Source organism: Hemiscyllium ocellatum, chromosome 5 (genome assembly GCF_020745735.1).
Source record: "Hemiscyllium ocellatum isolate sHemOce1 chromosome 5, sHemOce1.pat.X.cur, whole genome shotgun sequence".
Taxonomy (NCBI): Eukaryota; Metazoa; Chordata; class Chondrichthyes; order Orectolobiformes; family Hemiscylliidae; genus Hemiscyllium; species Hemiscyllium ocellatum.
The window spans coordinates 55,060,019-55,086,230 of NC_083405.1; the positions used below are offsets into that span (position 1 = coordinate 55,060,019).

The 26,212-nt window shown below is 39.6% G+C and overlaps 1 protein-coding gene across 1 annotated transcript in view; it reads right to left on the reverse strand.

The window, feature by feature from the left end:
• Positions 1-26,212, reverse strand: part of LOC132816192 (electrogenic aspartate/glutamate antiporter SLC25A13, mitochondrial) — a 187,810-nt gene that overhangs the window by 150,763 nt on the left and 10,835 nt on the right. The window contains exon 3 of the mRNA XM_060825688.1: positions 5,333-5,448. Within this exon, the coding sequence (XP_060681671.1) occupies positions 5,333-5,448 (116 nt within the window). The remainder of the gene's footprint in view (positions 1-5,332; positions 5,449-26,212) is intronic.

Below are 26,212 nucleotides of genomic sequence, written 5' to 3' on the forward strand. Positions count from 1 at the left end.
ATCCATGCCCCTCATGATTTTATCAACCTCTATAAACGTCACTCCTCAGCCTCTGACATTCCAGGGGGAAAATGCCCCATTCTATTCAGCCTCTCCCTATAGCTCAAACCCTCCAATCCTGGCAACATCCTTCTAAATCTTTTCTGCTCCCTCAAGTTTAATAAATTCTTCTTATAAGCAGAGCAATCAGACTGTACACAGTTTTCTAAAATTATGTAAGTGGTATTTAAAGGGTTATAGTCAAATTCATATTTTCCTTTTGTTAAAAATACATTAATGGGTTATGCAACAAACTAATCATAAACATATAACTAAAAAAAGTAGGTATTTGCATAAAAGTGGTATCATCAGGATATAAAAGTATTTGCAACCATTTAAAAAACCCTGATTAGAGTTTCAATATTTATACTGTTATCCTGTATCAGTAACTTGGGCATCGATTGTTCTTCATTTCTTTGTTAATAATGCCTGTTCTTAAACTGTGTCTATTCCATTTATATCTGTCAAACTATAATTACAAGCTCGAAGGTGATCTTCGCAATGGTATTTTAAACATACCGCAGCTAGAAAATGCATGCATTGATTACTGACAATATAATTATTTCATTTCCTAGATTAACTGCAATTCAATCTTCTTTCAAGATAGCATAATGATACATCAGTTCTAATACTGTACAGGCAAAAGGAGGAGCAGTGAATTGCAGAATTATGAATAAAGAAGTAGAGAGATGTTTACTAGAAAGTCAATAACATTCTGTGCAGTAATTCATAATTTTGTTTCTGACAAATAAGGTTTCTAATTAGGTCAATAATAAAACGCATGTCATCTTCAGTTTGAGCAATAAGCTTTCTTGAAGAGGTCCACTTCAAAATACAGATGTAGTTAAAAACTTACACAACAGATTAGTTTTAGTAAAAAAAAAATTCTTAAAAAGGTTAATTTTATAGTAGCATGTGATTTTTCACCGTGCATCCAATCTCTACAGCAGAAACTAACCTGAGAAGGTGCAGGTAACCAAAATGAGAAAAACATGACACTTGTCCTACTGAAAAGTCAGTCAGATGGTGTCATAAAATGTTTTCTGAAGGAATGTGTTTAAGTTAAGTGTTGAACTCAGTCGGAAATAGACTGAATTGGTCACCATTTGTTAGCTAAAGAAAATTCAGTCAACCACAGTGTGAATATATGGTTGATTGCAGATTTTCTGTCATTTGAGGAAATAGCCTATATGAGCAACCATGAACAGGGTGGGCTTGGGTCAAGGTTCAGCAAAATTGCAGCACAAACCCCCTTCAAGGGAAAAGCAGATGCCCGAATGAGTGAAAGATAACTGGCTGCACACTTGTTTGCGAATGGTCAACTGAACAATTGCTGGAGACAGCAGTGTCAAGAATTGATCAAGGATTGTTATGTTATTATTATAGGAAAGATAAGGATCGGCTTGAAATCAAAGTTCTCAACTGGGGCAAAGCTGACTTTAATAAGATCAGTTAAGATTTGGCCAGAGTGGACTGGGAGCAGATATTTTTGAGTAATTCTGTCTCAGAAAAGTGGGATGTATTCAAGAAGGAAATATGGAGAATACAGGGAAAACATTCTTAAGAAAAAAAAGTGTCAGACCATCAAGTCTTGTGAATGCTGGATATAAATTGATATACAGCTTTGGATTGAGAGAAAAAGGGAGGCTTGTGTCAGATACTGAGGGCTCAAAATAGCACAAGCCCTACAATGTAGAATGTGCAAGAGTGAATTTAAAAGGGAGATTAGGAGACATAAAAGGGGAATAAAAAAGGATACTGGCAGGTAATTTAAAAGAAAAATCTTAAGTTGTTTTGCAGGTATATTAATGGTGTGTGGAACAAGAGTATGTAGGTATGGTTCTAAATGACCATAGTTGCTGTTTACTCATGAGGGATAGTCTGAGTATAGAAATCAAAGAGGAAATCTGTGATACAATTCAAGAAATTAGTACTGTATAGACAGACAGGTGATTCTGAGTGGTCTGGCAGGCTTGAAATTAGGTAAACCTTCAGGCCCAGATGAAATGTATCCCAGGTTGTGGATTGAGCAAATAGCAGGGGTGCTTGCAAAACATTTCAATTCCTTTCTGGCTACAGGAGAGGTGCCAGAGAACTGGAGGAGACCCTATGTGGCACCATTACACAAGAAGGGAGTAAGCAATAAACCAGGAAATTATAATTAGTCTAATCACTGTGGTGGGGAAGCTTGCCAGCAATTCTGAAAGACAGAAAGTAGTGGTAAATAGTGAGGAAGATAGGTTTAGACTACAAGAGGATATAAACGGCTGGTCAGGTGGGCTCATCAGTGGCAAATGGAATTCAATCCAGATAAATAAGGTTGTATACTGGACACGATAAACCAGGCTGAAGAAAACATGATGGACAGGAGAGCTTTTTGTCATTTATATAAATGATTTAGATATGAATTTGGAGGTATGGTTAGTAAGTTTGCAGAGAACACCAAAACTGGTGGCACTGAGAATCAAAGGGACTGAGAATCTAAGTGCACATAGACTGGTCCCTTAAGGCATCAGGACAGGTGGATAAAGTGGTTAAAGCATATATATATACTTGCCTTTTTCAAAAAAAGGTTACCTCAGAGTACAATGGGATCTTGATCAGATGGGCCAATGGGTTGAGGAGTGACAGATGGAGCTTAATTTAGATACGTGTGGGGTGATGTATTTTGGAAAGGGAAATCAAAGCAGGACTTATACACTTAATGGTCCTGCAGAATGTTGCTGAACAAAGATACCTTAGAGTGTAGATTCATACTTCCTTGAAAGTAAAATCACAGGTCAACAAGATTGTGAAGAAGCCATTTGGTATGCTTGCCTTTATTGATCAGTGCACTCAGTATAGGAGTTGGGAGGTCATGTTCCATCTGTACAGGATATTGGATAGGCCATTAATAGAATACTGTGTGCAATTCTAGTCCCCCTGCTATGAGAAGGATGTTGTAAAACTTGAAAGGGTTCAGAAAAGATTTACAAAGATCTTGTCAGGGTTGGAGTGTTTGAGCTACAGGGAGAGGCTATACAGGCTGGAGCCATTTTCCCTGGAGCATCGGAGGTTGAGGGGTGACCTTGTAGAGGTTTATAAAATCATGAGGGGCGTGGATAGGGTGAATAGCCAATGTCTTTTTTCCTGGGGTGGGGGAATCCAGAACTAGAGGGTATTGGTTTAGGGTGACAGGGAAAAGATTTAAAAGGGACCTAACGGACAATGTTTTCACACAAAGGGTGGTGTATGTATGGAATGAGCTGCCAGAGGAAGTGGTGGGGGCTAGTACAATTAAACATTTAAAAGGCATTTGGATGGATACATGAATAGTATGGTTTAAAGGGATATCGGCCAAATGCCAGCAACTAGGACTAGATTTATTTAAGATATCCAGTCAGCATGGATGAGTTGGACCGAAGGGTCTGTTTCTGTGCTGTACATCTTTATGACACTGGGAAGCACCGAGGATCAAAGGGACCTTGGTGTGTACATGCACTGGTCCCTTAAACTATCAGGGCAGGTGGATAAAATGGTTAAGGCATATGGTATACTTGCCTTTATCAAAGCATGTCTTTAAAAGCAGGAAGGTAATGCTGGAACTGAATGGAATGTTGGATAGCCACAGCTAGTGTTTTGAATGCTGTTCTGGAAGCCGCATTTTAGGAGTTTTGTGACAGCAATAGAGAGGGTACAGGGGAGATTTACCAAGCTGTTGAGTGGGCTGGAGACTTTAAGTTGGAGAGACAGGACAGACTGGGCTGCATTCCTTAGAGCAGAGGAGGTTGAGGGAATATGACAGATGTATAAAATTATGTGGGGCATAGACAGGGTAAAGAGGAAGAAATCTTTCCTCTTGATGGAGGAAGAAATGATCAGGATGCATAGATTTAAGATAAAAGGCAAAAGGTTTAAAGGAAATGTGAGGAAAAATGACAGTTGGAATCTAGAACGCATTGCCTGTAAGGGTGATAGAGGCAGAAACACTCATAACATTTAAGTAGTATTACAATGTGCACTTGCAATGCCAAGGCAGACAAGGCTACTGGCTAAGTGCTGGAAATGGAATTAGAATAGTTAGGTGGTTGTTTATGACCAGTATAGATACAATGGACCAAAGGGCCTTTGTTAGTGCTATAGATCTCTATGATTCTATGAAAAGGAGTATAAGACAATGTCCCTCAGGGCAATAGCTAGCTATCTCAGGAACAGGTGTCACCTGGTCAATGACTGGACAAAGCAGGCTAATGACTTGCTTCAATCTGATTGTCAGACAAATTCTCAAATTGGGTCACTTGCAATTGTAGACATTATACAAGTGAACTTGTGATATATTTTTATTGTAGTATATTGTAGTATACCTTGCTTCATAAAGAACAATTGGTATACTCCATTATTGACCGACATAGGATTATTGTATCCATGGGAAAACCAAAAAGAGCAGAGAAAGTAGGAATAAAAACCTGCAGATGTTAATGGCATAGTGGAGTATTGTTATACTAGTTTTTACAAGAAACTAAAATACCATGTAGTAATTGACTTTGGGGATAGAGATCAGATAGAGTCATAGAGATGTACAGCACAGAAACAAAATCTTCATCCAACTCGTCCATGCCAACCAGAGATCCTAATCTAATCTACTCCCATTTGCCAGCAATTGGCCCATATCCCTCTAAACTCTTCCTATTCATATACCTATCCAGATGCCTTTTAACTGCTGTAATTGTACCAGTGTCCACCACTTCCTCTGGTAGCTCATTCTATACACGCACCACCTTCTGCATGTAAAAGTTGCCCCTTAGGTCCCTTTCAAACTTTTCCCCTCTCACCCTAAACCTATGCCCTCTATTTCTGGACTCCCCCACCCCAGGGAAAATACCTTGGCCCTTTACCCTATTCATGCTCCTTATGATTTTACAAACCTCTATAAGGTCAACTCTCAGCCTCCGCAACACTCCAGGGATCCAATGCTATAGACATTAGTCATCCTTTAGAAAAGCATTGAGAAATATCTTTACAATGAAAACTAGCCATATCATTATTTATAAACTAGAAGCAAAAAATGAAGGAAATCCAAAGTTGTTAAAAAGCATAGAGAAATTAATAGCTTAATGTTTCAGATATAATACTAGTTCTGATGAAAAAGCCAGACTGAAAATGAAAACCCATATTTCACTCAAGCATCAATTAATTATATTTCATTTGAGTATGAATTGGCTAAATTCTTGCTTTACGTTGACTTCCAACATTTTTAGTCTTGCTTTTTATCTTCATTGGTTTATCCAATATTTGTCCAGCATGCAGTACACACCAAAGCTGATTTCTCCTTGGCCGTTTTTGTCGAATAGCTGGAAAGCAACAATGAATAAGGCATCTGGCTTACGTAAAGTAGATTCAAATGCAAGGAAATCTTGAAAGGAGATCAGCCTGCAAATAAAAAATAAAATTATGTTAACAAAAAACAGACATTGACCACAATGGAAATTTGGGGTCAAATTCTTAATAGAATATTTCATCAGTCTCTGTAGTGCTTCAAACCTGAGTCAAGGACACAGCACAACGTACTGTTGATCAAAGATTTCATGTGCTAGGCTGAAGTTAAATATACATTACTCAAGAAATTCCTTTTGGTTTTAACAAGGCAAAAATTAATTTGAATTTACATAGAAACTAGCTGTTCCACAGGATGTATTGATAAATAAGATGCATTTGCTGTGGAGCAGGTGTTTGCCAGTATTTAAACCAGGGAATGTTCACCTTGGATCTAGACACTCCAGCAGTCAGTGGAAGATGTTCCTAGAAGGAATATCCCAGCAATTACACCAGGTTCTTCTAGAATTTCGTGATTTCAAAGCATACTATAGATAATGAAATGACCAATACATATTGCCATGTGAGGCCCCGATTTTTTTTCTTTCCATTTCCCTTGCTCCAGCATGTCTAGGCAAACCTCAGCACAACTCATCTATTCTTCTAGTTTGCATTTACAAGAACACAGGAAATTGGAACAATGGTGGGTCATTCAGCCTGTTGAGCGTTCTGCCATTCAACTAGATTGATACTCAATGACTGAGCCTCCGTAAACGTTCGAAGTACAGAATTCCAAAGGTTCACTACCTCCATGTAAAACAATTATTCCCCATTTCAATCGTAAATGGCCTACTTCCTACTCTGTTCCTAGGTTCAAGGCCATGCTTCCTGGATTTAACTCTGTTGAGCCCTCTTAAAAGCTTTGCATGCTTTAAGTGTGATTACTTTTCATTTTTCTATGTGCAAAAGAAAAAAGCCTAGTCTCCTCCATCTTCCATTTTAGAACAACTGCTTCATCCCAGAATTCAGTCTGCTAAATCTTTCTTGCAATCCACCACCTCCTCCCCCCCCCCCCAACCACCCAACCTCACCGGCCCATGCGAGTTATATCCTTCCTTTGATATTATATAAAACTGTATACTATATTCTCGGCATGATCTCACGAAGGCTGTATATATTTGCAGAAAGATTTCTTTACTGCTGTACTCAAACATACAATTTAAACACATGGAAGTGGCAATGGCGCAAAAGGATACGATTCAGTCTATTGTGTCTACACTGGAAACTGTAGGACTTTGTCTGGGAATTGGCAAACCAGATAGTGATGGAAATCTGGGGCTCACTTCAACACGGAGGGCATACAGAAGTGCCAATTCTACTAGTTACTGGGTCCTATGGCTAATATCAGAGCCAACAGCAGACTCCTGCCAAACCGTAGAAAATTAACTCAAGACAAATCTTATTTAATGAGACAGCTTCACAACCTTTAATGCTCAATTTCACCCAAAACATATGTAACAGTTGCATGCATTCATCTATTTCATGTGGAAGTCAGGGGCTCCCCATTCACTATGTGGAAGCCAGGAAATACATATCACACACAAATTGTGCACACATCTGGCATGTTAGATCTCCAAATCTTTACCCTCTCCCTCAGTTGTCACACAGAGGGCAAGAGACAGCATGAAATGGTGGCCATCTGCCAATGGTTCTTAAGACAAGGATTCCTCAAGGATTCCCACATTTATCAATTTGTTCCCTTATTAACATTCTTTTTAAAATTAGACATTCCTTTGAATGGCAGCAATATTTTCATACAGATATCACAATCAATCCAAAGTAATGTTCCCCAATTTGTTAACGTTCCAGACAGTATACCTCCAAATCATTAGCTGCCAGGTGAGGGTGGGTTGAACTGACTTTCTTTCTTTATTTACCCATCCCTTGATTGGTTGCAAAAAGGTTAATTCAAAAGGGATTCCTCCCCTTATGGATAACTTTGCTTTTCTGGGAAGAAAGGTATCTTTTAAAACGAGTCAATTTAACCAGGCTTGAGTTAACCAAAGGATGACTTCTTTAGCTACTATACAGAAGAAATAATAATACAGAACAGAATAAGTAGAATTGTTCCTTTGAGACAGGTAAGAAGGGGTAAGATTAAGGAACCTTGGATGGCGAGAAGAGGATTTTCTCGTCAAAAGGAAGAAGGCAGCTTACGTAAGGTGGAGGAAGCAAGGATCTAGCACAGCTTTAGAGAATTATAGGCCTGCTAGAAAGGAGCACAGAAATGGACTGGGGAGAGCCAGGAGGGGGCACAAAAAAGGCTTGGCAAGAAGGATTAGGGAATACACAAAGGCGTTCTACTCATACGTGAGGAATAAGAGAATGATCAGGGAGAAGGTGGGCCGATCAGAGATAGCGGAGGGAACTCGTGCATGGAGTCTGAGCAGATAGGAGGAGCCCTAAATGAGTGTTTTGCTTCGGTTTTCATCACGGAAAGGGAACTTGTTGTAAATGAAAACTTAGAGGAGCTGGGACACTGTCTTGATGAAGATGATGTGCTGGAAATTTTGGAAAACGTTAAGATTGATAAGCCCCCAGGGCCAGACCAGATTTATCCTAGGCTGTTCCAGGAAGCGAGAAAGGAGGTTGCTAAGCCGCTGGCGAGGATATTTGCCTCCTCACTCTCCACGGGAGTCGTACTGGAGAATTGGCAGGAGGCAAATGTTGTTCCTCTTTTCAAGAAGGGCAATCAGGAAATCCCTGGCAAATACAGACCAGTCAGTCTTATGTCTGTGGTGTTTTGGCTTTCATTAACAGGGGTATTGTGTTCTAAGTAGTGAATCCAAAGATTTTTTTTTAATAAATACAAAGGCCCTTCTGATCTTTGGTGCTTCCCAGGATCCTTACATTTATCATGTATTCCCTCATATGTCCTGCCCAAGGGGAGACTTCTTAGAACCTCCATCCTGTCTTTGCTAAATTTAATTGTACCATAGACCTTCTCCATGAGTTATATACAGGCATTTTCTCCTCTCACTGACTCAAAATACTCATTTAGAACTCTGCCTACATATTCTGGCTTCGTGCAAAATTTACTACTATAGTCCATTCATTAGCCTTTCCATCATTAGCCTTTTATATTCAATATATTTGCAAAGCAATTTAGGATTTTTCATTAATGTATCTACTAGCATCCTTGCTTGCCCCCTTTTAGCTCTCTTAATCTCCATTTTAACATTCCTCCTGCCCATTCTGCATTACTCTACAGCTTTTGCTGTTTTGAACCCTTGATACTTACTATAAGCTTTCCTTTTTCTTCATCCAATCCTGCATATTCCTTGATATCCCATTGTTTACAGAATGCGATTGTTCTATGCTACTTCTTTATTGGCAAATGTTGGTCCTGTTCTCTCCATATTTTCTGTATGAATGCATCCCACTGTTCTGAGTCAGATTAACCTAAAAAGTGTCTGCTCCCAGTTCAGTCTGGCTAAATCAGCCTTCCCATGGGATCCAAGATGGCGACAATCTAGAAAGATCATGTTGCAGAGCTCCCCACCACATTGCAAGCGGGACGAAGTCCTAACCTACCCTCCCCAGACCATGGCGAAATCCTGAGACTTTGGAAAAGTTGTGGAGTCCCAGGAAACTGTTTGAGAACAACTTACCTCTGTTTTTGCCATCCAGGGATGCTGAAGAAAACAGCAGGTATGTCCGAGGCCGGGCCGCAGTCCTGGCGAAGAAGCTTGCAAATCTCGCGAGATGTAGGGGAAGCAGATAGAGGAGAAACAGCCCCGATCTCTATCATGCTGCAAAGGCATGAACAGCAGCTGGGAAACCACGAGAAAAGGATGGATGAGGTAGAATGCAGAGTCAGAGTGGTGGAAGCTGATACCAGTTCCTCCAAAGATAGGATTCAGGCCCTGGAGAAACAGATCTATAATTTGCTTGACCAGTTTGATGACCTCAAGAACAGGGGCAGAAGAAAAAAAAAATTCGGATTGTCGGTCTGCCGGAGGGTAAGAAAGGTGAGTGACCGGTGAAATTTATTGAGAACTGGTTGTCGAAATTCCATAACTTGGAGGCTGGAATGGGAAGTTTGAGGCTTGGGAGGGCTCACCGGCTCATGGCGCAGAGGTCAGGTCTGGACAAAGTCCTCATCCTATCTTGGTGTGGTTTCATCACTATAGACCTAAGGAGAGAATCATGGAAGCTTCCAGAATCCAGGGGAAGGATCCGAAGGCTCTAAGATCATGTTCTTTCAGGACTTCTCAGTGGCAGTGATCCTATGATGGCATCAAGAAAAGACTGAGGGAGCTCAGGATCCAGTACTCCAAGGTATCCCGCGGTGCTTCGGAACACCTCAGATGGATCTGTCCATCGCTTTGTCACGTCGGAGAAGGAAAGAGACTTTGTGGACAAACTGATTTAATCTGGACAATTTAGTATGTGCAAAAAGTAGTATTGTTTGGGTATATCTCTTCTTTAAAATAAAAAGTCCGGTCAGGGCTTTCTTTTCCTATATTTTATTGGAAATAATCTGGTGTAAACTATGCTCAGAGGTGGCTGGGATGTTTACTTCCAGCTTCTAAAGTTATGTTATACCAAAGGATGGGTGGGGACTTTTGTTTTTCAAAATATTTTTGTTCACATTGTTATTCCATGGTGTACTTTCTTTCTATGCTGCTTGTGTTTGTGGTGTAGCTCTAGCTAGAAGGAGAAAAAATGGTTGGAATGACTAGATGCCTACTTATAGGCAGTTTATGCCCAGTTCAGGTATTTAAATGCCCTGGCTGCTATACTGAAAGCGGGATGGGAAGTTGGGTTTTGGGATGGGTCGACGCCCCCTTTGGGTAGGGGGTGAGTTTCCCTATTCAATGCCACTGGCACTTTATTTAGATTCCTTACAGGATGGAAACAGGCCCTTCAGCCCAACAAGTCCACACCACTCTCCGGTCGGTAACCCACCCGGACCCATTCCGCTACCTTATATTTACCCCTGACTAATGCGCCAAACACTATGGGCAATTTAGCACGGCCAATTCACCTGACCTGCACATCTTTGGATTGTGGGAGGAAACCAGAGCACACAGAGGAAACCCACACAGACACAGGGAGAATGCGCACTCCACAAAGACAGTTGCCCAAGACAGGAATTGAACCCTGGTCCCTGCAGCAGTGAGACATCAGTGCTAACCACTGAGCCACCGTGCCACCCCAATATGTTGGTTTGTTTTTGTTGTATAGAGTAATTGATAGCTTTGCAGGTTTCTTAACTGTAGTGGTTTTAGTTTATGTAGCTTTTATGTTCAATGGAACTTGCGATACTAAGGCTCGGCGATTTGTCATTCGAGTTCTACAGCGTCTGAAGGAAAACAACACATGAACGAAATACTGAACTACAGAAGCAATCATCCCAATATCCACAAACGAAGCTGCATTAGAATATTATTTCAATGAGGCACCACATATTCCAGCACAGAGGAACTACGCAGAGGAAAATCACTTATACAGTGTATTCAAAAAGAACGGGTACCCAATGAACACAGACTGCAGATTTCTCAGCAACAAACCCAAACAAGCAGACTAAACGTGTCCAGAACGCCTAGTCACTCTCTCCTACATCAAAGTTATTTCGGAAATGACTGCCAGATTACTCAGACTCTTGGCATCATGGTAGCCCACAAACCCACCAACACACTAAAACAGCAGCTAATAAACTTGAAAGACCCTACGCAGACAACAAGCAAAACTAATGTCATTTACAAAATACCTTGCAAGAACTATAACAAACATTACATTGGACAAACAGGCAGAAAACTAGCCACCAGGATGCATGAACACCAATTAGCCACAAAAAGACATGACCCACTCTCACTATTATTGTTGCATACTGATGAGGAAGGACATCACTTCAACTGGGACAACATATCCATCCTAGGACAAGCCAAACAGAGACACACACGAGAATTCCTAGAAGCATGGCATTCCAACCAAACTCTATCAACTAACACATTGACATGGATCCCATTTATCACCACCTGAGAAAAAGAACAGGAAATGATATCATCATAGGAAATGGCATCACCAACCCAAGAAAATCCAAACATATAAATAGAAAGCAGGCTACACCACTAGTACTTCATCCGGAGGCTCACTGAGGCTGTTACTTAGTATGGTGACGAAATGTATGAAAACGAACCTCAGCGAGCAAGCCTACATGCATAATTTGGGTTCTGCCTCTCTGGAATCTAAATGTTACTACAGAAGGTAATGGCTAATGGCTTGATTAAATGGTGTACATGGAACATCAAGGGGAGTCACTCACCAATTAAGAGGAAAAAGGTACTCTCAAGTCTTTTTCATCTTTTAACACCAGAAGTAGGGGAGTGGCTATACTGGTTAGGAGGAATCTCCCATTTAAGTTACTAGAAAGTGTTAAAGACATCCACGAGAGGTTTGTAATCCTCAAAGCCCTGATGGACAGGGAAGAATATGACGTTTTAAATGTTTACTAGCCTCTGGTTTATCCCCTCAAATTTCTGGTAAATGCGTTCTTTAAATTGATCAGTCTCGAGTCTCGGCATATTATCGTTGAGAGAGATTTTAATTGTCTCATGGATCCCATAGGAGACAGGTTGCCCAAAAGCCCTCCAATACCCTCTATACAAATGAAACAATTAGTGGACCTGTGTGTGGAGTTAGAGTTGGTGGATGTCTGGAGGCATCTCCACCCTACAGGCAGGGTTTTTACATTTTTTTCTTATCCACACAAATGTCACACCAGGATTGATTTTTTTTCTGACTCCTGCGTAGTGCCCCTCAAGCTATTATGTCAATTAGGGAACAGTCTGGAAGCTAACACGTGATTCCAAAAAGATGAATGCAGCATTTCAGATTTTATTCTGAATTATACGAATCTGAGGGTTGTGAGGAGGGGCAGGCCAAGGTGGAGTCTTTTTTTCAAAGATCTGGAGCTTCTGGGTGTGACCCCTGAACAACAGTCTTTTCTCAATGCCCCCTTATCAGAGCATGAGGTGCAGGAGGCTGTGATGCAGCTTCAGAGTGAAAAGGCACCCGGTCCTGATGGACATCCCAGGGAACTTTATAAGAAATTTATAAGCAGATTATCAGGCCCAATGCTCAACATGTTCAATGACTCATACAATCATGATCATCTCCCGCCATCCCTGAGAGATGCCGACATTTCGCTTATTCTTAAAAAAGGAAGGTCCCAGAGGATTGTGCTTCTTAAAGGCACATTTCACTCTTAAATGTTGACTTGGAAATCTTTTCAAGACTCTTGTGTTAAGGCTGGAAATTGTGTTACTTTCTACTGTCAAAGAGAACCATATAGGCTTCATAAGGGGCCGCAGATCCTCCAAGAATGTTGGAAGACAGCTTAATGTAATTCAAGCGTGTCAATACCAGTCAATACAGAGACTGTTACTTTTTCTAGATGCTGAGAAGGCATTTGACCAAGTTGAATAGCCGTATCTTTTTTATACTCTACAGCAGTTTGGCATGGGCGAAGCCTTTGCAAGATTGATAAAAGTACAGTACTGCAACATCACCAATGGGGTACAATCAAGCAATTTTAGTATCTGTCGGACTGTCCCTTTCGCTATTGCTTTTTACATTGGTAATTGAACAGTTGGCGGGGGCCATTCATAGGGACCCCAATCAGCTCCAGAAGTGCATAAGATTTCATTGCATGAGGACGATGTCCTCATTTTTTTGTCAAATCCAGCAATTTTGGTGCCTCACCCAATACAATGTATCAGCTTGTTTGGCACTTTTGGGGTACAAGATTAATTTTGCAAAATCAGAGGCTATATCTGCAGGTAGTCTTACGAATGTGCTAGGACATGACGGCGAATCTTAATTCCCATTTAAGTGGTCATAGCGGGTGGGGCGGAGGTGTTATGTATTTGGCCATATTCATCATTGCAGCTCTTGATCAGTTGTTTAAAGCTAATGTTGTTCAATTATTCAACAAAATCAAACAAGATCTTCAAAGATGTGAGGCACTTCTGGTCTCATGGTTAGGTCAGGTAGCTCTTTTTAAAATGAATATTCTCTCCCATAGTTTGTTGTACCCTATACAAATGCTTTTGCTGATTTTTGATAAGCAAACATTCAGGAGACTGAACGACCGGTTCAGTTCTTTTATTTGGCATCATAAGCGGCCCCTTATTAAATTATTCAAACTACAATTGTCTCAAATCAACCATTAACCATCAGCTAAGCACACTTTTATCTTACGTGGTTGGGCTTGTGGGGACCCTGTTTCAAATGGTTAGATATTAAAACCTCTCAGGCAAAGTGCCCCCTTATTAGCTTGCCACTTTTGGACAAAATGAGGACAATTAAGGAACATTGCCATAACCCAATAGCTATCAATACTGTTAAAGCATAAACGGCAATTCGACAAAGAGAAGGCAATATTGGTGAAACATTTTTCTTATGCCTATACTGGGGAGCCGGGTTTTCAACTGGGAATGATGGATTCAGGATTCAAACATTGGGCAGCTAGGGGTGTGCCCTGCTTTTGATCAGTTAGCTTGGAAATACGAGCTATCTAGCAGGGATCTCTTTCATTTTTTTTTCAAGTCAGGGATTTTATTCAAAGTTTACACTTTTGACTGATCCCTACAAATTCGACATAGAGAGGAGGGTGTTCTGTGCTAAGAGTACACTTTCTGTCAGCACTTTATACCATCAATTGTGAGGGGGCAGCAGCAGCGGCAACTGAGTTCGATCATCTTTGTAGAGTGTGGGAGAGAGAGCTAGGCTTTGAGGTCTCCTCAGAGGCATGGTAAGATATTTGGGAAAACGCAAGAAAGATATAAAATTGCAATAAGACCCATGCTTTACAGTTGAAGATTCTCTACAGGGTCCACTTTGTTCTGGATTGTTTGTCAAAATTTAAACCAGGGGTATCTTTAACATGCCCCAAGTGTAAAGTTAGTACAGGCACTCTTAACCATTGTCTCTGGTCCTGTGATAGGCTTCAAACATACTGGAGCGAGTGGTGCAATGGAGGGGATTTTGGGTGTTAGGGTGGAGAAGGATCTGATCTCTTCTCTTCTTGGCCTGCCCAGTGTATTTCCTGTAGATGCACATAAGAAAAAACTTTTCAACATCCTCACTTTCTTCGCAAGAAAGAATATAGATTTCAGAAAATCCCCTGGGCTAGATGTCAGAAAATCCCCTGGGCCTGTCAGGTTGGTTTAAGATTGTTATCCTCTTGGATTTTCTTACAAGTATGGTACACCACAAAACTGAGAATTTCTATAAGACATGGTGGCCCTTTTTACATACCTGGACACAGATTTGTCTGATGCACTGATAAGGGCTTTTATACAGTCATAACAATTGTGCTTTACGCGTCCAATATCCAGAGAGGGGAAACTACAAATGTATGAATGTGAAAATTAATGCTCTCAATATTCGAGAGTTAATGTATTGTTTTGCTGAGCTGTATTATTATTTATTAGTTTGTTACTTATTATTTATTTAGTTAAGTTGTTAGTTGGGTTTTTCATACTTTTGTATACATTTATACATTTGTACATGAGGGTGGTTTGGGTTTTTAAAATTTTTGGTGTTCTTTCTTTGTATTGTTTTGTATTTGTTGTAATTTTTTTTAAAATCTGTTCTTCAATAAAAATATATATTTTTTTAAAAAATCAGCCTTACCCCACTTGAGAACTTTGATTTCAGGCCTGCTCCTGTCCTTTTTCATAACAATCTTGAAACTTAGCTTTGATTAGTCTGAAAATTGCTCCACCACTGATATTTTAGGTAACGAAGTCCAAGGCCACACCCTCTCCTGTAGGGCCTTCTACATATTGGCTTAAAAAGCTGTGCTGGATCCATTTATAAATCCCTCTTCCTCTAAACCTTTCACACAAAGACAACCCCAGTTAATATTAGGAAAGTTGAATATCCTATCACTGCCTATTTCTTTCACACTTGCCAGAAATGTGTCTACATATCTGCTCTTCTATTTCTCTTGGACAGTTCCGGGACCTATAGTAAACTTTTAGCAATGTGATTGTTCCTTTTTCTTTTTTAAGTTCTACCATATGGTTTCATTTGAGGATTCTTCTAAGATGTAACCCCTCCACTGCTGTAATAGATTCCTTAATCAAAACTACATCACCATCTCCTCTTTCACCTCCTCCCCTGTCTCACCTGAAGACCCAATGTCCTGGAATATTGAAATGCCAAGCCTGTCCCTCTTTCGAACAGGGAGAGTGAGGACTGTAGATGCTGGAGATCAGAGTCGAGAGGGTGTTGTTGGAATAGTACAGCAAGTCAGGCAGCATTCAAGGAGCAGGAGAATCGATGTTTCGGGCATAAGCCCTTCATCAGGAAGGGCTCAAACAGGTCTGAGTGATAGCAATGACATCAAACCGAAGTTTTAATTTATGCCCTCAGCTCATTATTTCACAAAATATTGTGGGAAGCGAGGGAAGAGATTGCTGGGCCCATTGCTGAGACATTTACATCATTGACAGCCGCAGGTGAGATGCTAAAAGACTGGAGATTGGCTTATGTTGTGCTATTATTTAAGAAAGGCTGTAAAAAAAAAACCCAGAGAAATATAAACCAGTGAGACTGAGGAATGCAAGTGCATAGTTTCTTGGAGTCGCAAGTAGACTAGGTGGTGATGGTGGCATTTGGCACACTTGCCTTAATTGACCAGAACATTTGCGTATTGGAGTTGGAATGTCATGTTGCAGCTATATAGAACATTGATAAGGGCAATTTTAGAATACTGCGCACAATTCTGGTCATCCTCTAGGTTGTTAAACTTTAGAGGGTGCAGAAAAGATTTGCAAAGACGTTGCCAGCACTGGAGGATTTGAGTTATAAGGAGAGGCCGAATAGGCTGGGGCTTTTTCCCTGGAGCTTTGGAGGCTGATAGGTGGCCTTATAGAGGCTTATAAAGTCATGAGGGGCATGAATGGGGTGAATAACCAAGATCTTTTTCCTAAGGTGGGAAGTCCAAAGCTAGATGGCATACATTTAGAATAAGAGGGAAAAGATTCAAGGACCTGAGGGATAACTTCTTCCACTCCATAGTGGTTCATGTATGTAACAAACTGCCAGAGGATGCGGTGGAGGCAGGTACAATTACAACATTTAAAAGGCATTTGGATGGATAGATGAATAGGATGGGTTTAGAGCAATACAGGTCAAATGCTGGCAGATGGGACTAGGTCAGATTGGGATGTCTGGTAGTGCAGACTAGTTGGACCAAAGTGTCTGCTTCTGTGCTGTATGACTTTCTGCCCTGTTCATCAGATTACTAGCATTAAAATGAATACCATTCAACCTTGCCAAACTCCCTTATGCCTCAACTAGTGGGCGGCACGGTGGCACAGTGGTTAGCACTGCTGCCTCACAGCGCTTGAGACCCGGGTTCAATTCCCGACTCAGGCGACTGACTGTGTGGAGTTTGCACGTTCTCCCCGTGTCTGCGTGGGTTTCCTCCGGGTGCTCCGGTTTCCTCCCACAGTCCAAAGATGTGCGGGTTAGGTGAATTGGCCATGCTAAATTGCCCGTAGTGTTAGGTGAGGGGTAGATGTAAGGGTTTGGGTGGGTTGCGCTTCGGCGGGTCGGTGTGGACTTGTTGGGCCGAAGGGCCTGTTTCCACACTGTAAGTAATCTAATCTAATCTAGTCTTGATGTCTATGCCCTCCTGAAGGTATAGATGAGAAATAGAGAAAGATGAGGAAATGAATGTTACTTACAACAACACAAGTTCTCTCCTCCCAACCCCACTCAAAGCTAAATCAAAAGGTACTAAACATGCCCTTTTTCAACTGGTTAATGTGCAATATTACATTAAAGAGCTTTTCTATCTGTCGACAGAAAGAGATTCAGCGTAATACTCAAAACCAGTAATTTTCAAGCGGAATTGCATTTATTTAAAAATATTTTTTCATTTATAATTAACAAGCATCTTTGAGATAATTTGACAATGGTGAACAACAATATTCTCAGCTATGGTATAAGCAGACCAGTTTGGATCTACCATTTCTGGGAGAAAAAGCCACATAATTTAGCAGCAAATCAAGGTTTTATAAATAGGCAATACTACTTTTCCCAACTAGCTCACGACTAATCCTCTATCAGGAAAAAAACCTTCATCTCTCAAGAATTTGTCCATTTCTTTCTTGAACTGCTGTAGGCTATTCACATTCATCATCATGTGATTAAGCAATTTGTTTCAAGGCCAGTAACTCTGAAAGAAATAAAGTATTTCCCAACATAGAAACCAACTCTTGTCCCAGATTTTATCTGCTTGTCCCCCAGTCATCCAATTTCAAAAAAAAAAGAGGAATCAAAGAGATTAGGAAAAATCTTTACAAATAAGGATGTCCATAATGTAGAACGTGATTCCATCAATGTTGTTAAAACTTTATAGCCCTCATGCCTCCATCTCTCTAATGAATCAAAATTACTATGGATGCTGGAAAACTAAAATTAAAGAAAACAAACAAGTACAAAGAAACTTAGCAAGTCAGACAGCATCAATGCAGAAGCACTGAGTTAATGTTTCAGGTCAATAACTTTCATCAGACCTGAAGCAAAATATTAGGCAGTGGTTAACTGTCAAATAAGGGGGATTATTACTTGTTAAACACTTTATTGATGGTCCAACTCACCTCATTTATATTCAAATTTCTCTCTTTAAAGGCACCATACAAGCCAGACATTATGGAAACACAATGTGCAAATTAGAGGAACTACGTAACAGATTCAGCTTGCTGCTTGATCCAAATGACCTACATGTTGCATATGACCAAACCAAATCTCAGAGCATGATCCATGTGCATCAGGCACAAGCATCCTTTGTCCATTGAAATTTGTATCCAGCATTTGCCAACCCCTTACGACCTCCTGACATACTGGCAAGCCACTTAGGACATGCAGGCTCAATGCAAGACATAGCAAAACCTTGCACTGACAGGCTGCAACATGGATACCTTGTGCACAAGGACAAGCACCCATAGATCGGACTAGACTGCATCACAGGGTTGCTCCCTTACTCAGGTACCACTTGCTCACTTAGCACCTATTTGAGTGCTCGTACTATCAATGCCTTTGATTAACTGGCACAAGGCAATGTATGGGCACTTCAGCCAGAGCTAAACACTATTAGCATGGCAGTCCTGAGGTGCTTTTTAGTGCAAACAGACAGGTATTTTGTCATGCTAGTCAGTAGAGGCCCATCTTGATGTAAGGCACAGTGAGATATGCAACTGCATGTTTATTCAATCAAATAGCCATGCTGGAAACTATTTGTGGATAGTTCACAGTCCAATAAAGAGGGAACTCTTTAAATGTCTTCCAAATTCTTCCTTAATAATGGACTCTATCATATTCCCAATGACAGATGTTAGGCTAACTGGCCTATACAAGCTTCCTGCTTTCTGTCTCTCTTGAGGTGAAGCATCACATTAGCAATTTTCCAATCCACTGGCACACCCCAGGAATCCAGTAAATTTCAACTAATGCCTCAACTATCTCACTGGCCACTTTGTTTAAAACGATTGGATGCAGGACATTAGATCCTGGCAACTAGTCTGCATTTAGTCAGGTTAGTTTTGAAGTTGAGATAGCCTGTGATAGAGATTATTACAAGACCTTTCCACCCATTAGCTTATCTTTGGGATGTTTATAGCGTCCTCCAATGTGAGGACTAATACTAAATATTGGATTTAAATTATTTGTCATTTCCCAGTTCTGTGTTACCCCCGATTGTGTCCTCTAAGGGTCCTGCACTTATTTTAGAAGTTCTTGATGTTTGTTTTTATATTACTTGCTAATTTACTTTCATAATAAAACACTGGAGGGAAAAAGTTGATTATCTGCTGCTGGTTCCTAAAATAAGTCCCAATACTCTACACTACCACTGATCTTTGCTGCTTTATGCTTTAGGTTTGTTAACCACAGATGGTCATACTCATTTATTTCTACTGTTTCATCAACTCATCTACCTTGTTACAAATGCTGCACAAGTTCAGATAAAGAGCATAAGCTTTGACTCTTTAACATTATTATTCTCCCTGGGTTTTAGTTTCTGTGGCACTCTTGTGCACATGTTTTATAGTCCTTCCTGTCACACTTAAATTAGCATTCATTTCTTCTCCGCTCAGTACCTCTTGTTTCTTTTTGATTCATTAAAATTCTTTTCAACTGAAACCTCCCTCAACTTAGTTTTAAACAATCTACAACCTTGGTTAAACAATTCACCAAAATATTGGTCCCATCATGGTTCAAAAGATGCCTATCCTAATGGCAACAGAACAGAAGGACTTACAGTCTAATTCTTCTCCCATTCTTACGTCATCAGCAAAGTTTGAAAGCCTACATAAACACATTTATCTTACTGTGATTATTTTCTCTGCAAAATAATTCTGTAAATTTCAACAACCATGAGTTGTTTATCTTCAAAATCCATGATACCCATTTATCATTTATTTCTCCAAATGCACACCTGAAATTGTAAATTAGTAGTTTACCAAAATATTCACTAATCAATAATTTTCTGGTTCAAATACACATCCATTTTTTTCACCCGACAGTTTTCTACCACCATTTTCCTTTCATTATAATTTGGAAAATGACAGTCATACTCTGGTTGAGTATACTAGACATATGTCAATTAAAGAGACTCCTGCAGAGAAACTTTTAATAGCAGCTGCCAGTTGTAATAGGTTAACACATAAAAGTCATATCTAGATAATAAATAGAAATAAAATAAATGAGTCAACCTCAGAGATACCAGTAGAGCTCCTTTACAGAATGTTTAGAAACGTAGAACTGAATTATCTTCAATTTGTATCTTCATCATCTGCTGTGGAAGATATATAAATTTATAAGGCACAGAAGTATCCTTTTAGCTTTACATTGCTTGGTCATGGGATACTTGAACAGCCACAAATTTTCAGGTATCATCTGCTAAGTGGCATCCACAAATACTGTTCAGCTGCATGACTACAAACATGCTATGTGGTCCTTCAGTCACCATTACTCTTAACATTCAGGTACAAAATGGAAGATCTCCAACACAAGACACTAAGTCACTAAACGTAGTGAAGAGAATTTGAATGTTACTCATTGCTGTGGCGCCAACCTTCTGAGATTAACTCAAAAGTAGCACTTTCACCAAAAGGCAGGAGTTTATGAGTTCAAGTCCCATTAGACAGAACTGAGCTCACAATCCAGGCTAACAGTTCACTACAGTATTAAGGAAATTCTAAATTGCTAGAAGTTGTTCCTTTTGAGTAAGATATTAAATTTAGGCCCATTTGCCCACTTTGGTGGACTATCATCATCTTATTGCAATTTTTGAAGAACTGCAAAGAAAATCAGTGTCCTGGACAATGTTCATCCCCAACCAACAGATTAACAGATTTTCAGCTTATTTATCTCTTAGTTCCTTTGTGGAACCCTCCATAAGCAATCTGTCATATTAACTTCCATTATAAACAATGATAATACTTCAAATGTGCTACTGTGGCTGTACATCACTTTCAATATACTGAGGACTAGTATGATATAGATGTTAGTTCCCACCTTTACTGTGCAAGTCACAATAGAAAAATCAATAAAGAGAAGGCCTTGGTACTTTTACAGATTGAAGAGGAGGGTTATATTTCAGGCATTTCTGGGCACTATCTGATATACCTCATAGCTAATTTGATTACAGCTGCTGGAAAGTTATCTTCCTGGCTGAAGGGAGCCAAGTTGAGCAAGTATTACCCATTCATATTTCAAAAACAAAGCAATATATTTTAACTGAAAAGGGAAATGTTGTATACTGAAATTATTTCCCATTTATGACATTCCCCTTTAACTAGTGAAAATACAAGACTTGTAATTTTTGTCTAATTAAGTTGTATATTGTACTGGAAGCAAATGTAAATAAAACACTCTTAAAAATCTCTACTTTCTCTTTAGAGTGAAAGCAAAATACAAGCCATACTATCAGTGTACGAAGTCTTCCAACGAGTTTAGTCATTTGGTTTTAATTCACATTCAGCAAATGAAGTCAATATGTTAAATTCTCAGGGTTAGAAGCAGCAGCCACTTTATCGTTCCTAATCAAATCAAATTGAAGTTGCTATTTATTACTACACAAGGGCTCATTATTTACCACTACAGAGTGAGCTTAAACCAACATGATACTATTTCACTTTTGGCAGATTATATTACATTTAAAAAGTCAATATTACAAATCTAGTTCTCTCTATTCAAAAACCGAAACATTCTACATAAAACCATCTTATTTATGGCTCACTTACCTGCTTTAAATTAATTAGTTCAATACCTAACTTTCAGAAAACTCCATGTTGATATACGCTGATAAATTGAAAGATATACCTAATATTTTTCGAGGCTTTATTACTCCAAACCAGAGACCACGGGGTACAAGACAGCCCAGAATTTAAAATGACTCCATTCATTTTGGTGACAAACTTAGATCCATACTTGATGTATCAGTCAACATCCCTTTTCTGCTAAAAAAAAATACTGCTCTCTCTCTAAGAGTCAGCCTCAATCTTTTACTTCAGAGCTGCATGCTTGCCTCACCTTTTAAGTCAGCACACAGAAGCAAGCAAGCAATATGGACCATATTGCCAAGAAGATGAGTGGGAGTTTAAGAGATGCCCTTGCAAAGCAGATTGTGTGTGGCAAACAACAAATAGAAGTGCATGTTCTACAGAAGGACTGAAGCAAAAAGCTTTTTGCAAGCAGAAAATCATAACATTTGCCAACTTATCAAATACCTATGCAGGCACTGAGGGAATGTGGTGTTAGAGAAAAACTGATGTCAGGATAGGAGGAATGCACCCAATGCCAAATGACAACAGGGATCAGCCACTGGCCTGATCTTGAAATGCATGGAATGGAATTCATCCTCAACAAATCACCAAAATAGTTACATGATAAGAACAAAACATGTACACACATACTTAAGTGGACTACTATAAGCTAGTTGGCAAAAGCATTTTTATAAAAATGTCCTGTGTTACTACAGAAGACCAATATTAGTGACTACCAAAAGATCTGGATGCTAAAATGGCCAATTCCAGAGATTCCTCATCAGGCAAAGGGGAAAAACACAAGTATACAGTACATCACATTATCCAATGGTTAAAATGCATGAATTATGACATGCCCAGCAACAAAACAATGAAGTGGCAAGTCTCAAAAACAGTTAGGTCTAGCAAAAATGACAGAACATAAGGTCAAGATTCAAAGTGGTACAACCCACATGGTCAATGGAATAAAATTAAAGCTACAGTAATTTTCAAATTTAAAACAATGCTAAAAATCAAATTCCTTGTAGGTGTTGCCATGCACGTCCATGACAACAGTTAATTGTTCGAGCATGGAGTGAAGTTGTAGATCGACTACTCTTGGAATAGGTGTCCCACTGGCACACAAAAGAAATGCTGCTTTAGTGTGGCATGTACACAGATCCAATGTAATCAAAGAGACTAAAGGCATCTAGAAAGGAACAACACTCAAACTGCAGTTACCAAACAGGACCTAATGTCCGTAATTCAAACTTTTGGAATGGATGCTTCAACAAGCCATTCCAGGATCACATTTGAACCAAATATAATAGAGAGATAATTGAATGAAAATAAACCTTCACAGTGGAATATGAGTGGTGTCCTGATTATCGAATTGATGAAGGGCATTCTGGAAATTGTCAGTTAGTTCATAAAATACAATATATTCAGTTCAATGGGTGAAGAAAAAGATTGTTTGTTCTGCAGGGAAGACTTTGAAACTCCAAAGTACCAAATACAATCCACTGAGAGATCCTCACAATAATGCCATAGCCAAAGTGACTTGGTATATATTTAATTAGCTCTTTGAATTAGAGTCTGGAGATAATAAGTGACAGTTTTTAAAATGCTTTGTTTGTAGTTAAAACTATTCTTGTCAAATTAATTCAATACAGTATGACATTGATAACTAGTTTTGTCTCCTTTTCAAAATGGCAACCACTTACGTCAACACCAGCAGTTCACACTTTATATTTGGCATTTAAGTCAGCCCATGTTTTTAGAAGGGCTTTTTGAAACGGTGAATTTGTGATATACAGAAAGTGTGGACATGTCCCTTTAAGTGAAACTACACAGACTAACTTTGCCAAAAGTCTTGCATTACACTGTTCTTTTTTGAGCACAAAGCATGCAGAAGCAAAGATATGCTTCTCCCTGAGACCCCTCAGCTAAGTTCTATACAAAAGTTCTGCTCCAATACTTTGTCAATCTTGATTCAATACAGCTACAAATTTTCAGTTAATGCACTTCTCTTCATTCATTGACAGGTGGGCATCGTGGAAAAAAATCTCATTTCAAAAATACCTCATACAACTGGATTCTAAAATCCAGAACTGAAAGCAAACACCAACTCTGCAGAGTTTTGTGTGGGACAATATTATAATAAAAACAAAAACAGAAGATGTATAAATTACACTGCAAGTCATTTAGAATCTGTGGAAGGAGAAACAATTAATATTTCAAGTCAATAATCTTCATCAGAACAGTTTGGATGAGGTAAGAGAGTAGTTGACTGGATAAGGAATAGTATGGACAATAATCAAAGGGAGTGATGTATGCAGGAAATATTGAGCTAGGGAAGTGAATAACTATGCGAGAACAAATAAAAATGAAACGAATAGATTGGAGGTGGTCATGGGTCAAACAATGTACAGCTAATGGGAAACATGAATGAGGGTTACATTTTATTAATGAAATCTGCAAGTGTTAAACTTATTCTTAGTTACTTTGTTACTGAAATCTGTGAACTGAGACCTGCATTAAATAAAAGTCCAACTAGTCACCTGTGGAATCATAATGGATCTTCATTGATTTTTATACAAGTATGTCAAATTTTTAGAACAAATTTTTCAGACCAACAGCTGACTTTTACATGCATAATATTTCTTAGGGATTAACATACATGCATCTGGCCTAAAATTGGTTGTCCCAATGAAATAAGATATGAATTAATTCATATTACATCTCTAATATTTATAACATTGCAAACTATATACACTTCAAACATGCAACAATTATAAACACCACAATGAGTTAACTACAAAACTTAAACTTCAAATTTGTTCAAAATCAATCTGATCACTGTTACTTGCAGCAAAATATTCATTCCAACAGCGTGGTTTTATTATATTATGTGAGCGTTCCTCACTTATAAAGTCAATTTCTCTGTCATCATTCAACAAGTAATCACAGAAATTACTAGAAACTCTCAGCAGATCTGACAGCACCTGTGGAGAGAAATCAGAGTTCACATATTGGGTCCAGTGAATCTTCTTTCGGAAGCCAAAACGTTAACTCTGATTTCTCTCCACAGATGTTGCAGACCTGCAGAGATTTGCCAGCAATTTCTATTTATGTTTCAGATTTTCGGCATCTGCAGTTCTTTCAGGTTTTTTTTAAACTTTAAAGTCTGGTTGAAGATTTGTAGCTCGGGTGTCCGTTGTTGTGGTTCTGTTCGCCGAGCTGGAAGTTTTTGCTGCAAACGTTTCGTTCCCTGGCTAGGGAACATCATCAGTGCTATTGGAGCCTCCTGTGAAGCGCTGCTTTGATGTTTCTTCCGGTATTTATAGTGGTTTGTTCTTGCCGCTTCCGGGTGTCAGTTTCAGCTGTAGTAGTTTGTATGTGGGGTCCAGGTCGATGTGTCTGTTGATGGATGTTCTTGCCGTTTCCGGGTGTCAGTTTCAGCTGTAGTGGTTTGTATATGGGGTCCAGGTCTATGTGTCTGTTAATGACTACTGCGACCCTTAGGACTCATAACAGCACACAAGCCAACTTCCACACTCAGACAACAACTCACTAGAACAAAGGACCCAATAGCCAGCACGAGCCAAACTAACGTAGTTTACAAAATACCATGCAAGGACTGCACAAAACACTATATAGGACAAACAGGAAGACAACTAACAATCCGCATCCATGAACATCAGCTAGCCACAAAACGACACGACCAGCTATCCCTAGTAGCCATACACTCAGACAACCAGGAACATGAATTTGACTGGGAAAACACTACCATCATAGGACAAGCCAGACATAAAACAGCCAGGGAATTCCTAGAGGCATGGCATTCATCCACAAACTCCATTAACAGACACATAGACCTGGACCCCATATACAAACCACTACAGCTGAAACTGACACCCGGAAACGGCAAGAACATCCATCAACAGACACATCGACCTGGACCCCACATACAAACTACTACAGCTGAAACTGACACCCGGAAGCGGCAAGAACAAACCACTATAAATACCGGAAGAAACGTCAAAGCAGCGCTTCACAGGAGGCTCCTTTAGCACTGATGATGTTCCCTAGCCAGGGAACGAAACGTTTGCAGCAAAAACATTTTTTAAACTTTCAATCGTCTTTCGTATCACTGATTGCATTCAATATTTCACATTTTAGATGTAACTTTTTAAAAAAATATTGTGATCATGTTCATTCCACTTATCTATGACCTAATTGATACAATGCTACCAGTGAGTGTAGTTGCTGCATATTTCTATTCTTAGCTGACTCTATTTACGCAGAGAGTAGTAAGGGCGTGGAACGTACTGCCTGCAACAGGAGTAGATTCACCAACTTTAAGGGCACTTAAATGGTCATTGGATAGACATATGGACGAGAATGTAATACTGTAGGTTAGATGGGCTTCAGATTGGTTTCACAGGTCGGCCCAACACCAAGGGCCAAATGGCCTGTACTGTGCTGTAATGTCCTATGTTAGAACATAGAATATAGAAAAGTACAGCACAGAACAGGCCCTTTGGCCC